Raw genomic sequence first — 19,833 nt, 5'->3', positions numbered from 1 at the left:
GATTTTGAATAGGACTGAATTGTGTGTCCCCACAAGGTTAGTTATACAAGACTGTGTGCGTGTGTGTGTGTGTGTGAGGGGGGAGAAAGTGTGGTCAGGCAGACCCAGATGATGCGCTCCAGTCCAGTGTGAAATTGGGCTTCTTCTGGGCCACTCTCCTGACCGCTGAGCTGCTCTGGCTCCACACTGACAGACAAAACAGGCCTAACTGCACCACTCACCACTGCACCGAGCATACACTGTCCTCCACTGACTGCCCCTGCTCTCTGTCTGTCCCTGTCTGTCCCCTCAGCACTTCACAACACACTCAACACTGTCTGTCTGTAAAGTATGCCTGCTTGTCTGTTTGTCTGTGTCAGACAGCAAGCCAGCCTGCCTTCCTGCATGCCTTTCTGTATGAAAGGTTTATCGGTCTGTCTGATGTCAGTTTTTTTACTGAACAAAATGCCTCTTACTTCTATGCCTCTTACTAAGCACAGTCTCTATGTGTTACTGATATAACCTGAAGCAATGGGTACAATGTGTACCTTCCGGAGTCATTCCCTGGACTACGAGCAGTGTCTCTCAACATTTCATACAAGCTGTCCATCTCTATCACCGTAACACTACCGTTCAGTACCTTCACGGACCTGTCAATGCAAGATACATTACTCAAAGCCTTTGGTTGTTACATTTTAAGTTTCACAAGATCTATCCCTCTAGGCTTCTCCACATACACACATAAATCAATGGTATATTAATGACACTTCATATTGTGGTTTGACACGAGTCGTACAATAAGATAATGGGGAACAAATTATTTTTCCTCCCTTCCTTTGCTGTATTTGAGGGCTTGGTGTACAACAATAATTGTATACACATATTGCTGCTCCGGGACACATGTAAAAAAATATAATAATAATAACAACAGAGAAATGACATGCTACATTTCCATGATAATATTGCAATGAGTTATGATGTTTTGGTCAAAGGTAGTGCACTATATAAGGACTATGGTTCCATTTGGTACACAGCTTTGGTGTGTGTGTTACCTCCAGTGTCTGAGCCTTGGGGTCTTTGGGGTCACAGAGGGAGGTGTTGATGCGGTGGTTGTGCTTGACGCAGCGCTGGCTGGTGTTCTGGGGCAGGGGGAACGTCTGTCTGATCAGAGTCAGACGCCCGATAGACTTCATAACCAGATCCTGGACGTCCTGGTCTGAGATCTCCTGCAGGAGCACAAAATAAGACACATGAACACAGACAGACAGACACACACACACACACACACACACATACAGCCAGACAGGCAGACGTACTGCAGGCAGACGTTTTGCCCCAAAAACATCTCTCCCTGTTTTGCTCTGGGCACGCAGAGCACAGGGAGCGAGGTCTGATGAGTTGATGAGAGCAGAAGGTAGCTCCAAAATCCAACCAAGCTGCATGACATTGGCGATGGTGACCACATCCTAGGAACACACACCACTAATATCAATGCTCTGGTGGCCATTCTCCACATCCAAACAGACCGCAACTATACACCTGCCATGCCAACAGCCAATCTCTTTTGTAATGGGCAGCAGCCCAAAATATTCCACCCAGGAAAATGTAAGAAGCGATCATCTCGCAAAGCTCTGAAACACTGGAAAGTTCTCAAATGCAGAACTTGCCACCAAAAAAGCATTGACATGCCCCGAGCGTGCAAGCAAATAAACATTGTCAGGGAGGTATTAACAAGACCACACACTCCTCCGAAGTGCTGGAACTCATTAATTGACAAAACGTCAACTACTTTGACTTTCAGTGGACAGGTGTACTAAAAGCTCTTGGAATGTCAGTGCGTGTAAATGATTGGGACATGACTGGGGTTACGGCTTAATTACAGTTATGAATTGGTCCAGGCTCCTTTCTTCACAATTATCCTGTCTAGATTACATGACATATCAGCCATGCCTAGGAGTCCATATTGCAAGTAGAATGTCATCTAACTTGACATCTAATACTTGTGGACAAAATGCTAAGGCGATTGCCATTTGAAATAGAAAAGCGGGTTTATCTCTACATAGACCAGCAATATTACATCCATAGGTGGTCCAGGACTGTAATGTCACCTAGTATATGTAATAAGATGTTGATGCTACTACCTACGCTGTTCAGTTTGAGTTGAAGTAATGCTATCAGTCTGTTATTGTCACGCCCTGACCGTAGATTGCTTTGTATGTTTCTATTTTTAGTTTGGTCAGGGTGTGATGTGGGTGGGTATTCTATGTTGTAGGTCTAGGTTTTCTATTTCTATGTATTTGGCCTGGTACGGTTCTCAATCAGAGGCAGCTGTCCATCGTTGTCTCTGATTGAGAGCCATACTTAGGTAGCCTGTTTTCCCACTTTTGTTTGTGGATGGTTATTTTCTGGTTAGTGTTTGTTGCACCTGTCAGAACTGTTCGTTGGTCGTTTAGTTGTTTTTGTTCGTGTATTCATTCTTGATTAAAAGTATTATGGATACGTACGACGCTGCACTTTGGTCCTCCTCTCCTTCTCCCGACGACAATCGTTACAGTTATGGTCTGGTATTACTGACATGTTCTTTAGCTTTGAATCCCTACCCTATCCAAGGATTCAGGTTGGTGTAAGAAACATTTGGGCTCTTTCAACACCCAGAGTGTTATCCTAGAAAGATAAGATCAGGCCTTCCATGTAACATGGGGGGACTGTGACTCTCTGGCTATGGCTCAATAGGTTGTTTTCAATAAAACGTCACAATAAGGTTAGAGCGTTCAATTTGGCTGCTGGGGGCAAGGAGACCCACAGCGCCGCTAAAACCATTGACACCTGTGTGCTGTGTTCAAGGGATTGTTAAATAAATTGTAATATCATAGTCAGACCTACAAATGTACGATTATTCCATGCGAAACAATTGCGCACATTTAGCTCGATCATCAGCGTGCTACAAGAAAGTAACTGCTTGCTTTCATGATCGGTAAACATCATTTGATTCTGACTATGCCAAATAGGTGATGATATTAAAACCAAATAGTTCGAACATTTATTTAACGATCCCTTGAAAACGGCACGTAGTTGCCAATGGTTGTAGCGGAGCTGGGGGTCTTCTTGCCCCGCAGCAGCCAAATCACAAGTATTGTGACGTTTCACTGAAAACAACGTATTATCTCTCCTTACAACCAGAGTGTTCACTTCCCTTTACTGATTCGAAAGGAAATGACTGGTATAAGAAACTCCCACAAGCCCATGCCTCCACCAATCCACTGTTTGTGGGAAGTAGTGAATGAGTGCACATTTCGGGAGAAAGGAGATAGTATTGGGCCGCACCCTCTAGTTCCCTCCAAACCATCCAGGAAACTACAGGGGACATTCCCCATCCCCCAGCAGCCTAAATCCCTCCTGCGTCAACTTTACCGGAGGAAAAAATGTCCCTCCGTCATCGGCAGACCCCATTTTAATTCCTCTTTAAGTGGGATTCTTTTTTATTCACACTTGTCAGTATTAGTTTGGATCAGTGCGTTGACGTTTGTCCTCATTCGCCCCCGCCATGTGAAACAAGCCAAATAGCAGGGGAGCAAGGGAGAGAGGGAGAAAGGGATGGAGGAAGAGAAGAGCGGGCAGAGCGTTCCAGACGGTTTTCATGCCATACCCCCACGTCCCCACATACATACTGTATATAGAAGGGGAATGATCAATTATGAATGCTTCCGCTTTTCCCTCCGAAAAACGTCAGTGTGGTAAGTTGTAGATAAAGGAGAATTATTACAACCGTAAGCCCTCGTCCATATTAAGCTAAGAGAAAACCTGGCCCTTGCTGTCCTTTCAACACGAAACAAATGTTTTATTAGACGTGGGATTCAAACGATGTCCCAGAAGTAACATGTGAAAACCAGTAAAAGCATGTATGTTTGTGAGCATTTTGGAGTATTTGGATTGTGAGCATGTTTGTATGCATTCATGATTCTCCCCCCACCCTCCCCTCTCTCTGTGTTCTGCAGTAACCCTACTGTGTTACCGTGGCAGACAACGTGGCTGCCTCCGCACTGACCTCATTGATGATGATCCAGTGACAGTCGAATGCCACGAGGTTCGTCTCCACAACCTGCACAACACAACAACAGAGAACACATTTGTCAATACACATTCAGGAATTCAAGACATATTCTTTGTTTACAGTATTTGTGTCTGGATCTGTCTCTATCTGTCTGTGTATCTGTTTATTGTAAGGCGATGCCAGCACCACTTTACCAGATCAAATTCCTGGTACAGGTAAATGTACTTGGCGAATAAAGGTGATTCTGAAAGGTACTTCTTAGTGATTAAGAAGTACCCTACCTCTAATATGTTAACAAAGAAACAAAGAAAATAAAAGTCTAAAGCTTATTTATGAATGGGTGTTTTGGAAATTGTACCGAGGTTACCCGATCCCTGTAACCCACAGTACAAGTCTTTGATTAAAGGGATACAGCGGGACGGAGGAACTGAGGATGGATCAACAACATTGTAGTTACTCCACAATACTAATCTAAATGACAGAGTGAAAAGAAGGAAGCCTGTACAGAATACAAATATTCCAAAGCATGCATCTTGTTTGCAACAAGACACTAAAGTAATACTGCACAAAATGTGGCAAAGCAATTACATTTTTGTCCTGAATAAAAAGTGTTTTGTTTGGGGAAAATCCAACACAACACATTACTGATTACCATTCTCCATATTTTCAAGCATAGTGGTGGCTGCATCATTACATGGGTATGCTTGTAATCGTTAAGGACTGGGGAGTTTTTCAGTATAGAAAAGAAACGGAATGGAGCTAAGCACAGGCAAAATCAGCTTTCCACCAGACACTGGGAGATGAATTCACCTTTCAGCAGGAGAATAATCTAAAACACACTGGAGTTGCTTACCAAAAAGACAGTGGATGTTCCTGAGTGGCCGAGTTACAGTTTTGACTTAAATCTGCTTTAAATCTATGGCAAGACCTGAAAATGGTTGTTTAGCAATGATCAACAAACAATTTGACCGAGTTTTGATTTTGAAAAGAATAATGGGCAAATATTTCTAAAAACATGTTTTCACTTGGTCATTATGGGTTATTATGTGTAGATGGATAAGAATAAATGTAATCCATTTTGAATTCAGACTAAAACAACAAAATGTGGAATAAGTCAAGGGGCATGAATACTTTCTGAAGGTACGGTAACTGTTTTAAAGTTACCTTTAGCCTCATGGTGAAATCCCTGAGTGGTTTCCTTCCTCTCCGGCAACAAAGTTAGGAAGGATACCTGTATCTTTGTAGTGACTGGGTGTATTGATACAGCATCCAAAGTGTGATTAATAACTTCACCATGCTCAAAGGGATATTCACAGTTTTAATTTATTTTCACCCATCTACCAATAGATTCCCTTCTTTATGAGGCATTGGAAAACCTCCCTGGTCTTTGTCGTAGAAACTGTGCTTGGAATTCACTGCTCAACTGAGGGACTTTACTGATATTTGTATGTGGGGTACAGAGATGAGATACTCCTCCAAAAATCATGTTAAACACTATTATTGCACAGAGACCATGCAACTTATTAGGTGACTTGTTAAGCACATTTTTACTCCTGAACATATTTAGGCTTGGCATAACAAAGGGGTTGAATACTTACTGACATTTCAGCTTTCCATTTTTTATTAATTTGAAAACATAAAAAAAGATATATATATTCCACTTTGGCATTTTGGGGTGTTGTGTGAAGTTCATTGACACAAAATCTCAATTTAACAAATGTTTTATTCAGGCTGTAACACAACAACATTTGGGAGAAGTCAAGGGGTGTGATTCACATACTATACTACTATACAATACTTTCTGAAGGCACTGTAATTTCCACTTTTATTTTGAAATCATCTGACGATAACGTAATATAAATGTATGGCATTTAGCAGCCACATTTATTCAATGTAATGTACAGTCATGTGTGCAAATATGTTCGTATGGGTGGACCCAGCAGGAATTGAACCCATGACCTTTGGCATTGCAAGGGCCATGACCTGCCAACTGAGCCACACAGGACCAACCTGTGTAATGAAATACACTCCTGAAATAGGAATCTGACGGTGCCGTTATCCACTTTGAAGTGAATGACACTGTTACACAGTGCGTGTTCACTTTCTGATGACTCTAACTGAAAGCTGTCAAGCTATTCAACAAACAGTCCTCTACTGTCTAGTTTCCATAATTTCCAGAGCCTATGTACATCATGGGATTTAGCCACAAATATTGTGCTGCTGGGAAATCCATTGCAATATGGAAATGCTCTAGTCTCTCATCAAAAACGGAGTACTCTTTGGGTAGCAAAAAAAAAAATCGATGAATACTTTATGCAAACATGCATAAATATTTAAACATGCCAACTCTTAACTAGCGTTAATATTTCGGCATCGTGGAGCAGCTAATGTTACAGCGTGAAGGGTGAACACTAACATTTGTGTAATTCTAGGGAAGGGAAATTGCAGCTGCTGCAAAGCAAGATCAGGGCGGCAGCAATTAGGGTGGACGGTGGTGGGAGAGCACTTAAACACACACACATACACACACGCAATTCCACACACACAAACATTGTGTGCTCAAATAAAATGTTATTTGTCAAATGCGGCGAATAGAACAGGTGTAGACCTTACAGCGAAATGCTTACTTACAAGCCCTTAAAACCTGTTTGGGATAGGGCGCAGCATTTTCACGTTCGGATGAAAAGCGTGCCCAGAGTAAACTTCCTGCTACTCAGGTCCAGAAGCTAATATATGCATATTATTAGTAGATTTGGATAGAAAACACTCTGAAGTTTCTAAAACTGTTTGAATGATGTCTGTGAGTATAACAGAACTCATATGGCAGGCAAAAACCTGAGGAAAAATCCAACCAGGAAGTGGGAAATCTGAGGTTTGTAGTTTTTCAACTCATTGCCTTTCTAATATACAGTGTCTATGGGGTCATATTGCACTTCCTAAGGCTTCCACTAGATGTCAACAGTCTTTAGAACCTTGTTTGAGGCTTCTACTGTGAAGGAGAAGGGAATGAGAACTGTTTCAACTAGAGGTCTGGCAGAATGCCATGAGCTGGTCACGCGTATGGCCGTGAGAGCGACCTGCGTTCCATTGCATTTCTAAAGACAAAGGAATTCTCCGGTTGAAACATTATTGAAGATTTATGTTAAAAACATCCTAAAGATTGATTCTATACATCGTTTGACATGTTTCTACAAACTGTTATATAATTTTTGGGACTTTTCGTCTGAACTTTCGCCTGGACTTGCCCGCGCCGCGTGAGTTTGGATTGTGAACTGAATGTGCTAACAAAAAGGAGGTATTTGGACATAAATTATGGACTTTATCGAACAAAACAAACATTTATTGTGGAACTGGGATTCCTGGGAGTGCATTCTGATGAAGATCATCAAAGGTAAGTGAATATTTATAATGGTATTTCTGACTTCTGTTGACTCCACAACATCGCGGGTACCTGTATGGCTTGTTTTTGTGTCTAAGCGCCATACTCAGATTATTGCATGGTGTGCTTTTTCCGTAAAGTTTTTTTGAAATCTGACACCGCGGTTGCATTAAGGAGAAGTATATCTTTAATTCTGTGCATAAGTTGTATCTTTTATCAAAGTTTATGATGAGTATTTCTGTAAATTGATGTGGCTCTCTGTAAATTGATGTGGCTCTCTGAAAATTCGCCGGATGTTTTCGAGGCACAACATTACTGACCAAAACTGAGATTTTTGGATATAAATATGAACTTTATCAAACAAAACATAAATGTATTGTGTAACATGAAGTCCTATGAGTGCCATCTGATGAAGATCATCAAAGGTTAGTGATTAATATTTATCTCTATTGCTACTTTTTGTGACTCCTCTCTTTGGCTGGAAAATGGCTGTATGTGTTTTTGTGACAAGGCTCTGACCTAACATAATCATATGGTGTGCTTTCGCTGTAAAGCCTTTTTGAAATCGGACACGATGGGTAGATTAAAAAGAAGTTAAGCTTTAATTTGGTGTATTGCACTTGTGAATGTATGTATGAAAGTAACATATTTCAAAAAAAAAAATTTGAATTTCGTGCTCTGCCTTTTCAGCGGAATGTTGTTGTGGGGTTCCGCTAGCCGTAATGCAGTTTTAAGAAAAAAAGTGATAAGAAAGTATTTACTAATAAAATGAAGTAAAAAATAATATATATATATATATATAATATAAGAGAAAAAAATAACAAATAATTAAGGAGCAACAAAAAAATAACAGTAGCGAGGCTACATACAGGGGGTACTGGTACACAGTCAATGTGCGGAGGCACTGGTTAATCGAGGTAATTGAGGTAATATGTACATGTAGGTAGAGGTAAAGTGACTATGCATAGATAATAAACAGTAGCAGCAGTGTAAAAATGTGGGTGGGGTGGACAATTCAAAAAGTCTGGGTAGCCATTTGATTAGGTGTTCAGGAGTCTTATGGCTTGGTGGTAGAAGCTGTTAAGAAGCCATTCGGATATAGAATTGGTGCTCCGGTACCGCTTGCCATGCGGTAGAAGAGAGAATAGTCTATGACTGGGGTGGCTGGAGTCTTTCACAATTTTTAGGGCTTTCCTCTGACACCGCCTGGTACAGAGGTCCTGGATGGCAGGAAGCTTGGCCCCAGTGATGTACTGGGCCATATACACTTACCTCTGTAGTGCCTTGCGGTCAGATGCCAGGCAGTTGCCATACCAGGCAGTGATGTAACCAGTCAGGATGCCCTTGATGGCGCAGCTGTAGAACATTTTGAGGATCTGAGGACCCATGCCAAATCTTTTCAGTCTCCAGAAGGGGAATAGGCATTGTTGTGCCCTCTTCACAACTGTCTTGGTGTGCTTGGACCATGATAGTTTGTTGGTGATGTGGACACCAAGGAACTTGAAGCTCTCAACCTGCTCCACTACAGCCCCATCGATGGGAATGGGGGCATCCTTTCCCTGTATTCCACAATCATCTCCTTTGTCTTGATCACGTTGAGGGAGAGGTTGTTATCCTGGCACCACATAACCAGGTCTCTGACCTCCTCCCTATTGGCTTTCTCATCGTTGTCGGTGATCAGGCCTTCCACTATTGTACCGTCAGCAAACTTAATGATGGTGTTGGAGTCGTGCTTGGCCATGCGGTCATGGGTGAACAGGGAGTACAGGAGGGGACTGAGCACGCAGCCCTGAGGGGCTCCAGTGTTGAGGATCAGCGTGGCAGATGTGTTGTTACCTACCCTTACCACCTGGGGGGCGGCCTGTCAGGAAGTCCAGGATCCAGTTGCAGAGGGAGGTGTTTCGTCCCATGGTCCTTAGTTTAGTGATGAGCTTTGAGGGCACTATGGTGTTGAACGCTGAGCTGTAGTTAATGAATAGCATTCTCACGTAGGTGTTCCTTTTTTCCAGATGGGAAAAGGCAGTGTGGAGTGCTATAGAGATGGCGTCATCTGTGGATCTGTTTGGGCGGTATGCAAATTGGAGTTGGTCTAGGGTTTCTGGGATAATGGTGTTGACGTGGCCATGACCAACCTTTCAATGATGTATGAGTGAGTCTGTTCACTCAAATCTCTCTCTCTCTCTCTCTCTCTTTGCACTGCTCTCTAAAGCTAAGGAGGTGACATTCCTTCTTCCTCTCTTCTCTTCAACAAGTCTCCAGCACCCCATGTTTCTCCTGCTCAATGTGCCGGCACTGTATTTCATTAAACCTAATTGTGTAGGTGACTAAAGCGGAGGTGTCATAAAACACTTTGGTCATAAACAAATGCAACAGCTGGAGAGTATGATGGTGGAGCGCTAATAGTGTTTTAATCTCCCCAAAGACTGAAGAAAACTTAATAATTACACTGTAGACAAGTCCCATAAAACAACCTGTCAATTGGAACCTGACTGAGACAGTGGGTTAAGGCAAACAGAGTGACAGAGGCTTTCCACTCTCTCTTGGTCTGTCCCCTCTCTCTTCTTCACTTTCTCGCTGTCTCCCTCCCTCTCTCTGCCTTTCTCTCGGCCTCCCTCTCTCAAACTTCCTCTCGCTCTATTTGTTCTCTCCCTCTTTCTCTGTCACCCCCTCTCTCTGTCTCCCCCTCTCTCTATATTCCTCTACCTCCCTCTCTATGTCTCGCTCTGTGTCTCCCCCCTCTTTTAATTCAATCCAAATAGCTTTATTGGCATGATGTAACAATGTGCATATTGCCAAAGCGCACCTTGGAAATTAAGTTATTCATTTACAATATAAACATAATGAAAATATTTATCTTACTCCCACTTCTTGTTCATGCTCTCTCTATCTCCCTCTCTCCACCTTGTCCATTAGTCACTCTGCCAGAAGGTAACCGTGACAACCAAGTCAGTGTCATCATGGTGAGTGCAATGACCCTGGAGGCCTATGTCTGTGCCAGACATGATGGGAACTATTTGCAGCCCTGGCTGTGACTTACTGAACTCTCTCTTATTTCTAAATGATCTCTTTCGCCCCCTCACACACTCACTCTCTCTCTCTCTCCTCCCCCTTCCTCTCTCTCACTCTCAGAACAGGTGTAGACCTTACAGTGAAATGCTTACTTGCAAGCCCTTAACCAACAATGCAGTTAAGGAAAAAAGAGCTAAGAAAGTATTTACTAAAATGAAGTAAAACACAACCATTATTACTCTCCCCAGCTTGTCCAAGGGCAGATGTTTTTGCCTCATTAGAGAAAAGGCAGAATTCTAGTGGAAGATGCAACCCTCTGGGGGTTGGCACTACTGCTGCCAACAAACACGCCAGTTCAAGGTTGTAAACACACAACTGATGACCAGAATAGAGCTACCGACAAGAAATCTGGACCAACAATAAGCCCCCAACAAGCACCTCCAACAAGGGCTGGGGCATTCTATTGAAGATCAGATTCAACTCCACGGCCAATGAGAAAGCTATTGATTCTGGCAGCGGCATCAGAGTTGACACGGAGACATTCCTTCTGATGCTCCGGCTTGCAGGCTTGGAGCTGTGTGCAGGGTCTAGAAAGAGCCTGGGCGCAGTGAACAACACGTTGGTACAGCAGAGCGGCAGCCAAAAAAACGTTCTGGTCGGGAAGAAACCAAGCAAAAGTAAGCTTATTACCTCGGCCAGGTAGTAACTAGCGCAACGTTAGCACATCACGTCTTTTTTTATGGGGAGGTGGGTGGTTTCGATGCTTAGGATTATCTCCGGTTAGAAGGCTTGAAGTAGGGCTCTCATTAAGAACCTAGTGATGTTTTCCTTGCCTTGCTTTGTCTTGCGCTGGCTGGGAAAGCAAAGGGATTTAGTGAGTGACTGAGTCACTGATTTTTTGTTGTTGTATGTGACTGGCAGCTAGCTGCAGGTAAGGCGCTGTGTCTTGTAGATTAAAACGCTGTGATTACACTGTGAGAGCAATGGGAGAGCTCCTCATCCACCACCCCGTCGCTCTTAAATAACACGCACGGTGCTAAATCCTTTCCGACCATGGGAACCTGGACTCTCGATTGAGAAATTACACACAAGTTCTCCTCCGCCAATAAAGAATTCTCCTTGGCAGAAGTTGAGCGGTGGTGATATGTTAAGGCCAAAGCTCTAATGTGATGGGGGGGGGGGGGTTTATCAGCCAAGTTGGTCCCCCATGGAAAATGTGCTGTGCACTTCCAATCAGGCCAACAGCGATGACACACACGCAAAAACGACCTGATTATTCTCTATTATTTTTACATTCATCAGATCAATGTAATTTACATGAGAGGAGAATCCTTCTGCCATTAGTCATGCTGTATGCCATGAGTATAGGCTACTGGAAAGGACACTCAACACAGAGGGAATTTACATTGGGGGGAGCGGCGACGTCCCTGGGAATAGCTGCTTTCGCATTGGCTCTGATTATTGTTATCATCGCATATGTTCCACCTGAGAGAATGGAGAGAGTTGAGAGCCAGTACTCATCAAGCAGACTGGAGATGGAGCTGATCAGCGGTCCCGTGTGGTTCAGTTGGTAGAGCGTGGTGCTTGCAACACCAGAGTTGTGGGTTTGATTCCCACGGGGGACAATTATGGGGGGAAAAGCACAAAAATCTGGATAATAGTGTCTGCAAAATTATTAAAATGTAAATTACACCATGCTCTCTGACACATACCCAAGAAAACAGTGCTAAATCTAGCTAGACTCCTGGAGATGTTCAAAGCCACTTCTAGAAGGCTTTGGCATGTAGAATACTCATTTATTGTCCCAATTAGGAAATGTGTCGTGCAGTCTGGGTAGAACAACAAGAACCGCCATACAACAGATACATACAAAAAAATACATAGCAAGAGATCTGATATGATCATAAAACAGGAGCAAAATGGGACTCGTTACTCTTCCCTTTTACTCTTCTGGTCAAAGACACCTGCCTACTTTATGTCTTAATTAAACAACGTATATGTCATCAGAACCATCGTAAACACCACAACATCTTACCAAACGTTTTGGGGGTTTATAAATGTTGGGTTTGTGTTGTTTTTGATTATTGGTGCAATTTAGCTGCCCCCCCCCCCCCCCCTTTGTATGTTARTAGTGCAGTCTTTAAAAAAAAAAAATCTAAGATGATATTACTACTTTCAACGAGAGTAGGTGAATGATATCCAACAAATAAACAGCAATTTTGTGCAATGGGCTAAGCCCTGGCACTTCTATCCATGGGCTATATAAGGTTGAAGTACCACTACATCTCTGTGCGCCACTCAACTCACAGAAAAACACATGATCTTTCACTAAGTACTGTATTTAAAAAATATAAAAAACTGTTGCACTGTTTAGAACAAGCAGGTTTATGGAGTTATGAAATGCCTTCTCTTTGGAGCGTGAGAGTCCTCCATTTTACGCATTTAGCTCACACTTACTCAGGCGTACGCTCCTTAATACATCATAACCATTATGTGTCACATTTGCCATTTTGGTTTAATGTCAGCCACCTCACTCACAGTGCGGCATCAGTCATCTATAATTCATGCTCTGTGTGCGGGACTGTCAGGAGGCCATACTGTCACACAGTGTCTGTTGCAGTACGGCACTGACTCCTAGGTGAGCTTGGGAGCCACACAAATGGGGCCCACACACACTTAGCACAGAGAGAGGGCTGCAGAGCCGGGCCCTACTGTGATCCACTGTCATCTGAGAAAAACACACACACACACACAAACACACACACACAGGGTTATATTCATTATACACCAAATGGAAGAAGAAACACGAATTACCTTGATTAAGAAGTTCTCGTTTTGGTATTCCGTTGTGAAACGTTTCGCTACCGTGTGCACAAATGAATACGACCCTGGGGCTATATTCTTCCTGCCAGTCCAATCTGAGCTGAGGGGAAGGTATAAGACACATGTGGGTTGGCCTGCAAGCTCTTGGGGGGGCCAGAGGGGATTTGATGTGGATCCCTCCCCCGGCTTCTTAATTACTCTAAATTACCCTATTACCGCCTGCTTAATTAGGCCAATGCAGGCCTGGTCATACAACACTGATTTACACAGGCCATCAATTCAACTCCAGCCATTCAGCCCCAGTCGCTCCAAGGACATGCCCAGTCCTGTCTGACTCTGCCAGGGCCTGAGCTCAAACCAAACATCCTATTGATCCTCCTCCGCCCTTCTGATAGATGAAAGCCAACGCAAAATCATTCACTTTTTCCCTCCACAGAGTACTGTACACAACCGGTGTATAGTGATGTTCCCCATAGACGCTGATCTTGGGTCAGTTTTGCATTTCCTCCACTAATGGTTAAGGTTATGATTGGAGGAGGGGAAGCTTCACCCCAGAGCTGTGCAACCGGAACCATCCGTGTTGAGTGTGGCTATGCTGGGATTGGTCAGCGACTGACCCACGGAGATGCTGGCCTATACACCACCAGTCTGCCATGATGGGTTCCTCTCCCCTCTCCACTCTCTTTGCTTTCTACTCCACAGAGAAATGATTACAGTGAATTCCAAGTGAGTGACTTTCATAGTGAGTGGCTTTCATGTGTTGTGATGGGGAGGGGAGGCTCAGGGACTGTCAGGGTCAACATACCAGTCATTTGTCTTCCCAGTAGTGAATAAAGATCCTGAACCCCGGCAAAAGCCATGGAGGAGATGATGGTGAATATAGATCAATTTCCAATGTATGTCACACAGGGCAATACATCACCGCCGACCTTATTTTATATGATGACATCTCATTTGACATTTGGATAGCAATTGATCAATTGTTGGACAAAATAGAATGGATTGTATGGAAAAGGGGTGTTCATACATCTACACATATGAATAAAGTCGTGTCCACACACGCATTATTTAAACATCCATCTAACAAACGGTGGCGGTCAGGTCAAATCGAATGTTATTTGTCACATGGTTCGTAAACAACTGGTGTAGACTAACAGTGAACGGCCTACTTATGGGCCCTTCCCAATAATGCAGAGAGAAAGAAAATAGAGAGGAAAAAAAAAAGTTACAACAAATAATAATAATAATAAAAGTAATAATAAATACACAATGAGTAACGATAACTTGGCTATTTACACAGGGTACCAGTATCGCGTAGATGTGCTGGGGTACAAGGCAATTGAGATAGATATGTACAGTGGTTGCTCAACTAAACGTTTTGAGATTATGCTGCGGGATTTAGAGGTAATTTGTGGTTTAGTACGGTACCCTGCATCACTGCTTCATCACTCCAGACCACCACAAGGGGGAGTTAGAGCACTGATTATGCTTTAGGGTCCCAAGGTGCTAATGTGTCTCTAACTGACAATGAATGGATGACATAAACCAAATAGAAACTGATAATTGTGCACGACTTCAAAATTGAATTTCAATGAAATGAATGATGAGGATGAAGGTGATTGAATGTAGAACAATAGTGTAAGAATTGCTATTCCTCTGTCCTACACGTGCACAACCCGGAAAAAATAAACTTATTTTTCTGTTACTACTCGTCAGTATTACTTAATAAAACTGTTGTTACACTAAGGTTTTTATTCTAAGAGAAACGAAAATGTTCAATTATATTCCATGATATTGTGATATGTGTTGACTGAATATAGGTGAGTGATGTCTGCTAAATAATCAAGTTGGTGGCGCGGTCATAGAGCCTCGGCACCTACATAAAGCTGAGTGACTCACTCATTCATGACTTGGGCTCAAAGTACAGCAGAGTGGCGCAGCGGTCTAAGACACTGCTACGCAGTGTCAACTATGTTGCTACAGATGCTGGTTCGGTACCCAGGGTGGCCATGACCAGGAGATCCATGAGCCGACGGTAGGTTTTTGGTTTCTCTCCCTCTAAAAACAGAAATAAATCATTCTAAATAACAAACTGGCTTAATTTACAAATGAGTAAGAATGTCTCCTCCCATGTTCAAGAATGACCTTATTCTCGCTCACTTTTGGTTATTTGAAAACAAAATCATCTCCAACATATCGTTATAAAAAAAAATTAAAAAACGATTATTATTATTATGAATTAATTTAGAATTATATAAAAGCCCCTTAGATATTCTCACAGATCAGATTTGCCCTAACAAAAAATGTCCCTTACATATTAATTTAGAATCCTCCAATCCTCTAAATGTAGTTATTGGCGGAGAGTCACGTCATTGAAAAAAATATTTGTATTTATACTGTAGGCCTACCGTAGGCGACATGAGTCTCACTAGTGTTGAGTAATGTGCTGTTAAAAGTGGTGAAAGTCATATTTATTTAAAAAGCATATTAAAGTCAGAAGCAATAGGATTTGAAGCAATAGCCTACTCGCTTGTGGTCAACTATTTCAGCACTGTTTCTCACTGCTCTCAGACAAGCATGGGGACTGGTCTCAACGTCAACAGTGAAGGCAGGATGCTGGCCTTCTAGGCAGAGTTCCTCTGTCCAGTGTCTGTGTTCTTTTGTCCATCTTAATCTTTTATTTTTATTGGCCAATCTGAGATATGGCTTTTTCTTTGCAACTCTGCCTAGAAGGGCAGCATCCCGGAGCTGCCTCTTCACTGTTGACGTTGAGACTGGTGTTTTGCGGGTATTATTTAATGAAGCTGCCAGTTGAGGACTTGTGAGGCATTTCTCAATCTAGACACTCTAATGTACTTGTCCTCTTGCTCAGTTGTGCACCGGGGCCTCCCACTCCTCTTTCTAATCTGATTAGAGCCAATTTGCGTACACAACGTTGTACGAGATCTTCAGTTTCTTGGCAATTTCTCGCATGGAATAGCCTTCATTTCTCAGAACAAGAATAGACTGACAAGTTTCAGAAGAAAGTTCTTTGTTTCTGGACATTTTGAGCATGTAATCGAACCCACGAATGCTGATGCTCCAGATACTTGTCACGAACGTCGTCTAGGACATGACCGGACCAAGGTGCAGCGTGTTGAGCGTACATTTTCCTTTATTTTTTAAATGTCGCCAACAAAACAATAAACAACAAAAACGAACGTGAAGCTCCGTAAAGCTATACATGCATTAACGAAGACATCTACCCACAACTACCAAAAGGAAAAAAGGCTGCCTAAGTATGATTCCCAATCAGAGACAACGATAGACAGCTGTCCCTGACTGAGAACCATACCCGGCCAAAACATAGAAACAAACATAGAATGCCCACCCCAAATCACACCCTGACCTAACCAAATAGAGAAATAAAACGGCTCTCTAAGGTCAGGGCGTGACAATACTCAACTAGTCTAAAGAAGGCCAGTTTTATTGCTTCTTTAATCAAGACAACAGTTTTCAGTTGTACAAACATAATTGCAAAAGGGTTTTCTATTGATCAATTAGCCTTTTAAAATGGTAAACTTGGATTAGTTAACACCGCTTGCCATTGGAACACAGGAGGGATGGTTGCTGATAACAGGCCTATGTACGCCTATGTTGTAACGGTCCTGACCTGTTTTATGTTGTTTTTGTATGTGTTTATGGTCAGGGCGTGTGTTTTGGGTGGGCAGTCTATGTTATCTGTTTCTATGTTGGTTTTGGTTGCCTGGTATGGCTCTTAATTAGAGGCAGGTGTTTTGCGTTCTCCTCTAATTAAGAGTCATATTTAGGTAGGGTGTTCTCACTGTTTGTTTGTGGGTGATTGTCTCCTGTGATGTCTTCCGTGTCTGTGTCGTGTCGATACCATACGGGACTGTTTGGCTGTTCGTTCATTTTGATGTCGTCTGTTTCCTGTCCGTGAGTTTATGTTTAGTTATGTAAGTTTATGTTCAGGTTTCGTCGACGTCGTTTTCTTGTTTTGTAAATTTGAAAGTGTTTTGTGTTTCGTGTTGCCATCGTCGTGTAAATAAAAGGATGGCTTATTTCCCTGAAGCTGCATTTTGGTCTGATGATCCTTCTCTCCTCTCCTCGTCTGAGGATGAGGAGAGCGACAGCCCTTACATATGTAGATATTCCATAGAAAATCTGCCGTTTCCAGCTACAATAGTCATTTACAACATTAACAATGTCGACACTGTATTTCTGATCAATTTGATGTTATTTTAATGGACAAAAAAATTGCTTTCCTTTCAAAAACAAGGACATTTCTAAGTGACCCCAAACTTTTGAAAGGTAGTGTATATAAAAAAATACTTGAAAAATACTTACACGGCTGTCTATCAATGATCAACAACCAATTTGACAGAGCTCGAAGAATTTAGAAAATAATAATGTGCAAATATTGTACAATCCCGGTCCCAGAAAGACTAACGGCTGTAATCACTGCCAAAAGGTGATTATAACATGTATTGACTCAGGGGTTTGAATACTTATGTAAATTAGATATTTATTTTTCAATACATTTGTAAACATTTCTAAAATAAAATGTGCACTTTGTCATTATGGGATATTGTGTGTAGATTAATGAGGAAAAACATATATTTAATCAGTTTTGAATTCAGGCTGTAACACAAAAAACATGGAGTAAGTCAAAGGGTATGAATACTTTCTGAAGACACTAAACATATAACTAGGAATAAAGTGACTAGGCAACAGGATAGATAATAAACAGTAGCAGCAGCATATGTGATGAATAATAAAAAAGTTTGCTTAAAAAGGGTCAATGCAGATAGTTACATAGTTAAATAGTTAGTCCGGTGAGCTATTTGGTTAACAGTCTTATGGTTTGGTGGCAGAAGCTGTTCAGGGTCCTGTTGGTTCCAGACGTGTTGCATCTGTACCGCTTGCCATGCAGTAGATGTTCTCAACTTTTTGAGGATCTGAGGGCCCGTGCCAAATCTTTTCAGCAAAAGAGGGAAAGAGGCATTGTTGTGCCCTCTTCACGACTGTGTTGGTGTGTGACCATGATAGATCCTTAGTGATGTGGACACCGAGGAACTCTTGACCCGCTCCACTACACCCCCGTCGATGTGAATGAGGGCGTGCTCAGCCCTCCGTTTCCCTTACTCCACAATCAGCTTCCTTGTCATGCCGACGTTGAGGGAGAGGTTGTAGTCCTGGCACCACACTGCCCCGGTCTCTGATCAGGCCTACAACTGTCGTGTCATAAGCAAACTTAATGATGATGTTGGAGCTGTGCACAGTCACGCAGCCACACAGTCGTGGGTGAACAGGGAGTACAGGAGGGGGCTAAGCACGCACCCCTGAGAGGCCACTGTGTTGAGGGTCAGCGTGGCAGATGTGCTGTTGCCTACCGTCACCACCTGGGGGCGGCCCGTAAGGAAGTCCAGGATCTAGTTGCAGAGGGAGGTGTTCAGTCCCAGGGTCCTTAGCTTAGTGATGGGCTTGGAGAGCACTATGGTGTTTTGAATGCTGAGTTGTAGTCAATGAACAGCATAGGTGTTACTCTCGTCCAGGTGTGAGAGTGCAGTACAATAGAGATTGCGTCATCTTTGGATCTGTTGGGGCGGTATGCGAATTGGAGTGGGTCCAGGGTGTCTAGGATTATAGTGTTGATGTGAGCCATGACCAGCCTTTCAAAGCATTTAATGTCTACAGATGTGAGTGCTACGGGGCGATAGTCATTTAGAGAGGTTACCTTGGCATTCTTGGGCACAGGGACTATGGTGGTCTGCTTGAAACGTATAGGTACTACAGACTGGGTCAGGGAGAGGTTGAAAATGTCCATAGAGATTCAATGATTGCAAGTAATCAAGATGGGCTCCCGAGTGGCGCAGCGGTCTAAGGCACTGCATCTCAGTGCTAGAGGCGTCACTACAGACCCTGGTTTGATTCCAGGCTGTATCACAACCGGCCGTGATTGGGAGTCCCATAGGGCGGCGCACAATTGGCACCAGCGTCGGCCGGGTTTGGCTAGGGTAGGCCGTCATTGTAAATAAGAATTTGTTCTTAACTGACTTGCCGAGTTAAATGAAAGGTAAAAGAAAAGATCATTTAGATGAAATTTAGTGATTGTCGTGTTACCACTTGTACATTTAGAATGTTTTATTGTTGCAAGTGAATCATGGAATTTTGCACCCACACCATGATGTAGCTAATTCTAGTTTTAGCTATTCAAAAATAAATAGTCTTGTAAAGAACTGTCATCTCTTTAAAACCTTTTTAGTTAACTAATTAGTGCTTTAATGAATCCCATAAACTGAAATATATACCAGTGCACAAATAAAACACGTGCTGTCCGAAATAGCTCTAAATAAGTAACTGTCAAGTACAATAACTAGTCATGTAGACCCTATGATTACATACTTAATAAATGAAATACTGAAATCTCAACTGTATGGAAAGTTTAGACAAGAGAGAGCTCATAAAATGTGACTTATTCTCTAGAAGCAACCGTCTCAATCAGATCGATATCTTAACTCCTCAACTATCATCAACTCGATTTTCTACTCTTATCTTACTGATTGTGTAACTGTTGTATTATCGTACCAGC

The 19,833-nt window shown here is 42.5% G+C and overlaps 1 protein-coding gene across 2 annotated transcripts in view; it reads right to left on the bottom strand.

Annotated features, from left to right (window-relative positions):
• Nucleotides 1-19,833, bottom strand: part of LOC111957531 (glutamate receptor ionotropic, delta-2) — a 705,651-nt gene that overhangs the window by 652,885 nt on the left and 32,933 nt on the right. For both annotated transcript variants that reach the window (XR_011474713.1, XM_023978383.2), the window contains exons 3-4: nucleotides 4,025-4,078; nucleotides 1,032-1,205 (exon numbers count right to left, since the gene is read on the bottom strand). Coding sequence is in view for 1 of the 2 variants with exons in the window: in XM_023978383.2 (XP_023834151.1) it covers nucleotides 1,032-1,205; nucleotides 4,025-4,078 (228 nt within the window). In the remaining variant the exon portion in view is untranslated. The remainder of the gene's footprint in view (nucleotides 1-1,031; nucleotides 1,206-4,024; nucleotides 4,079-19,833) is intronic.

Source organism: Salvelinus sp. IW2-2015, linkage group LG33 (assembly GCF_002910315.2).
Source record: "Salvelinus sp. IW2-2015 linkage group LG33, ASM291031v2, whole genome shotgun sequence".
In the NCBI taxonomy this organism is placed as follows: domain Eukaryota; kingdom Metazoa; phylum Chordata; class Actinopteri; order Salmoniformes; family Salmonidae; genus Salvelinus; species Salvelinus sp. IW2-2015.
The sequence above is the reverse complement of the archived record's forward strand: the minus strand, read 5'-3'. Positions and strand labels throughout refer to the sequence as shown.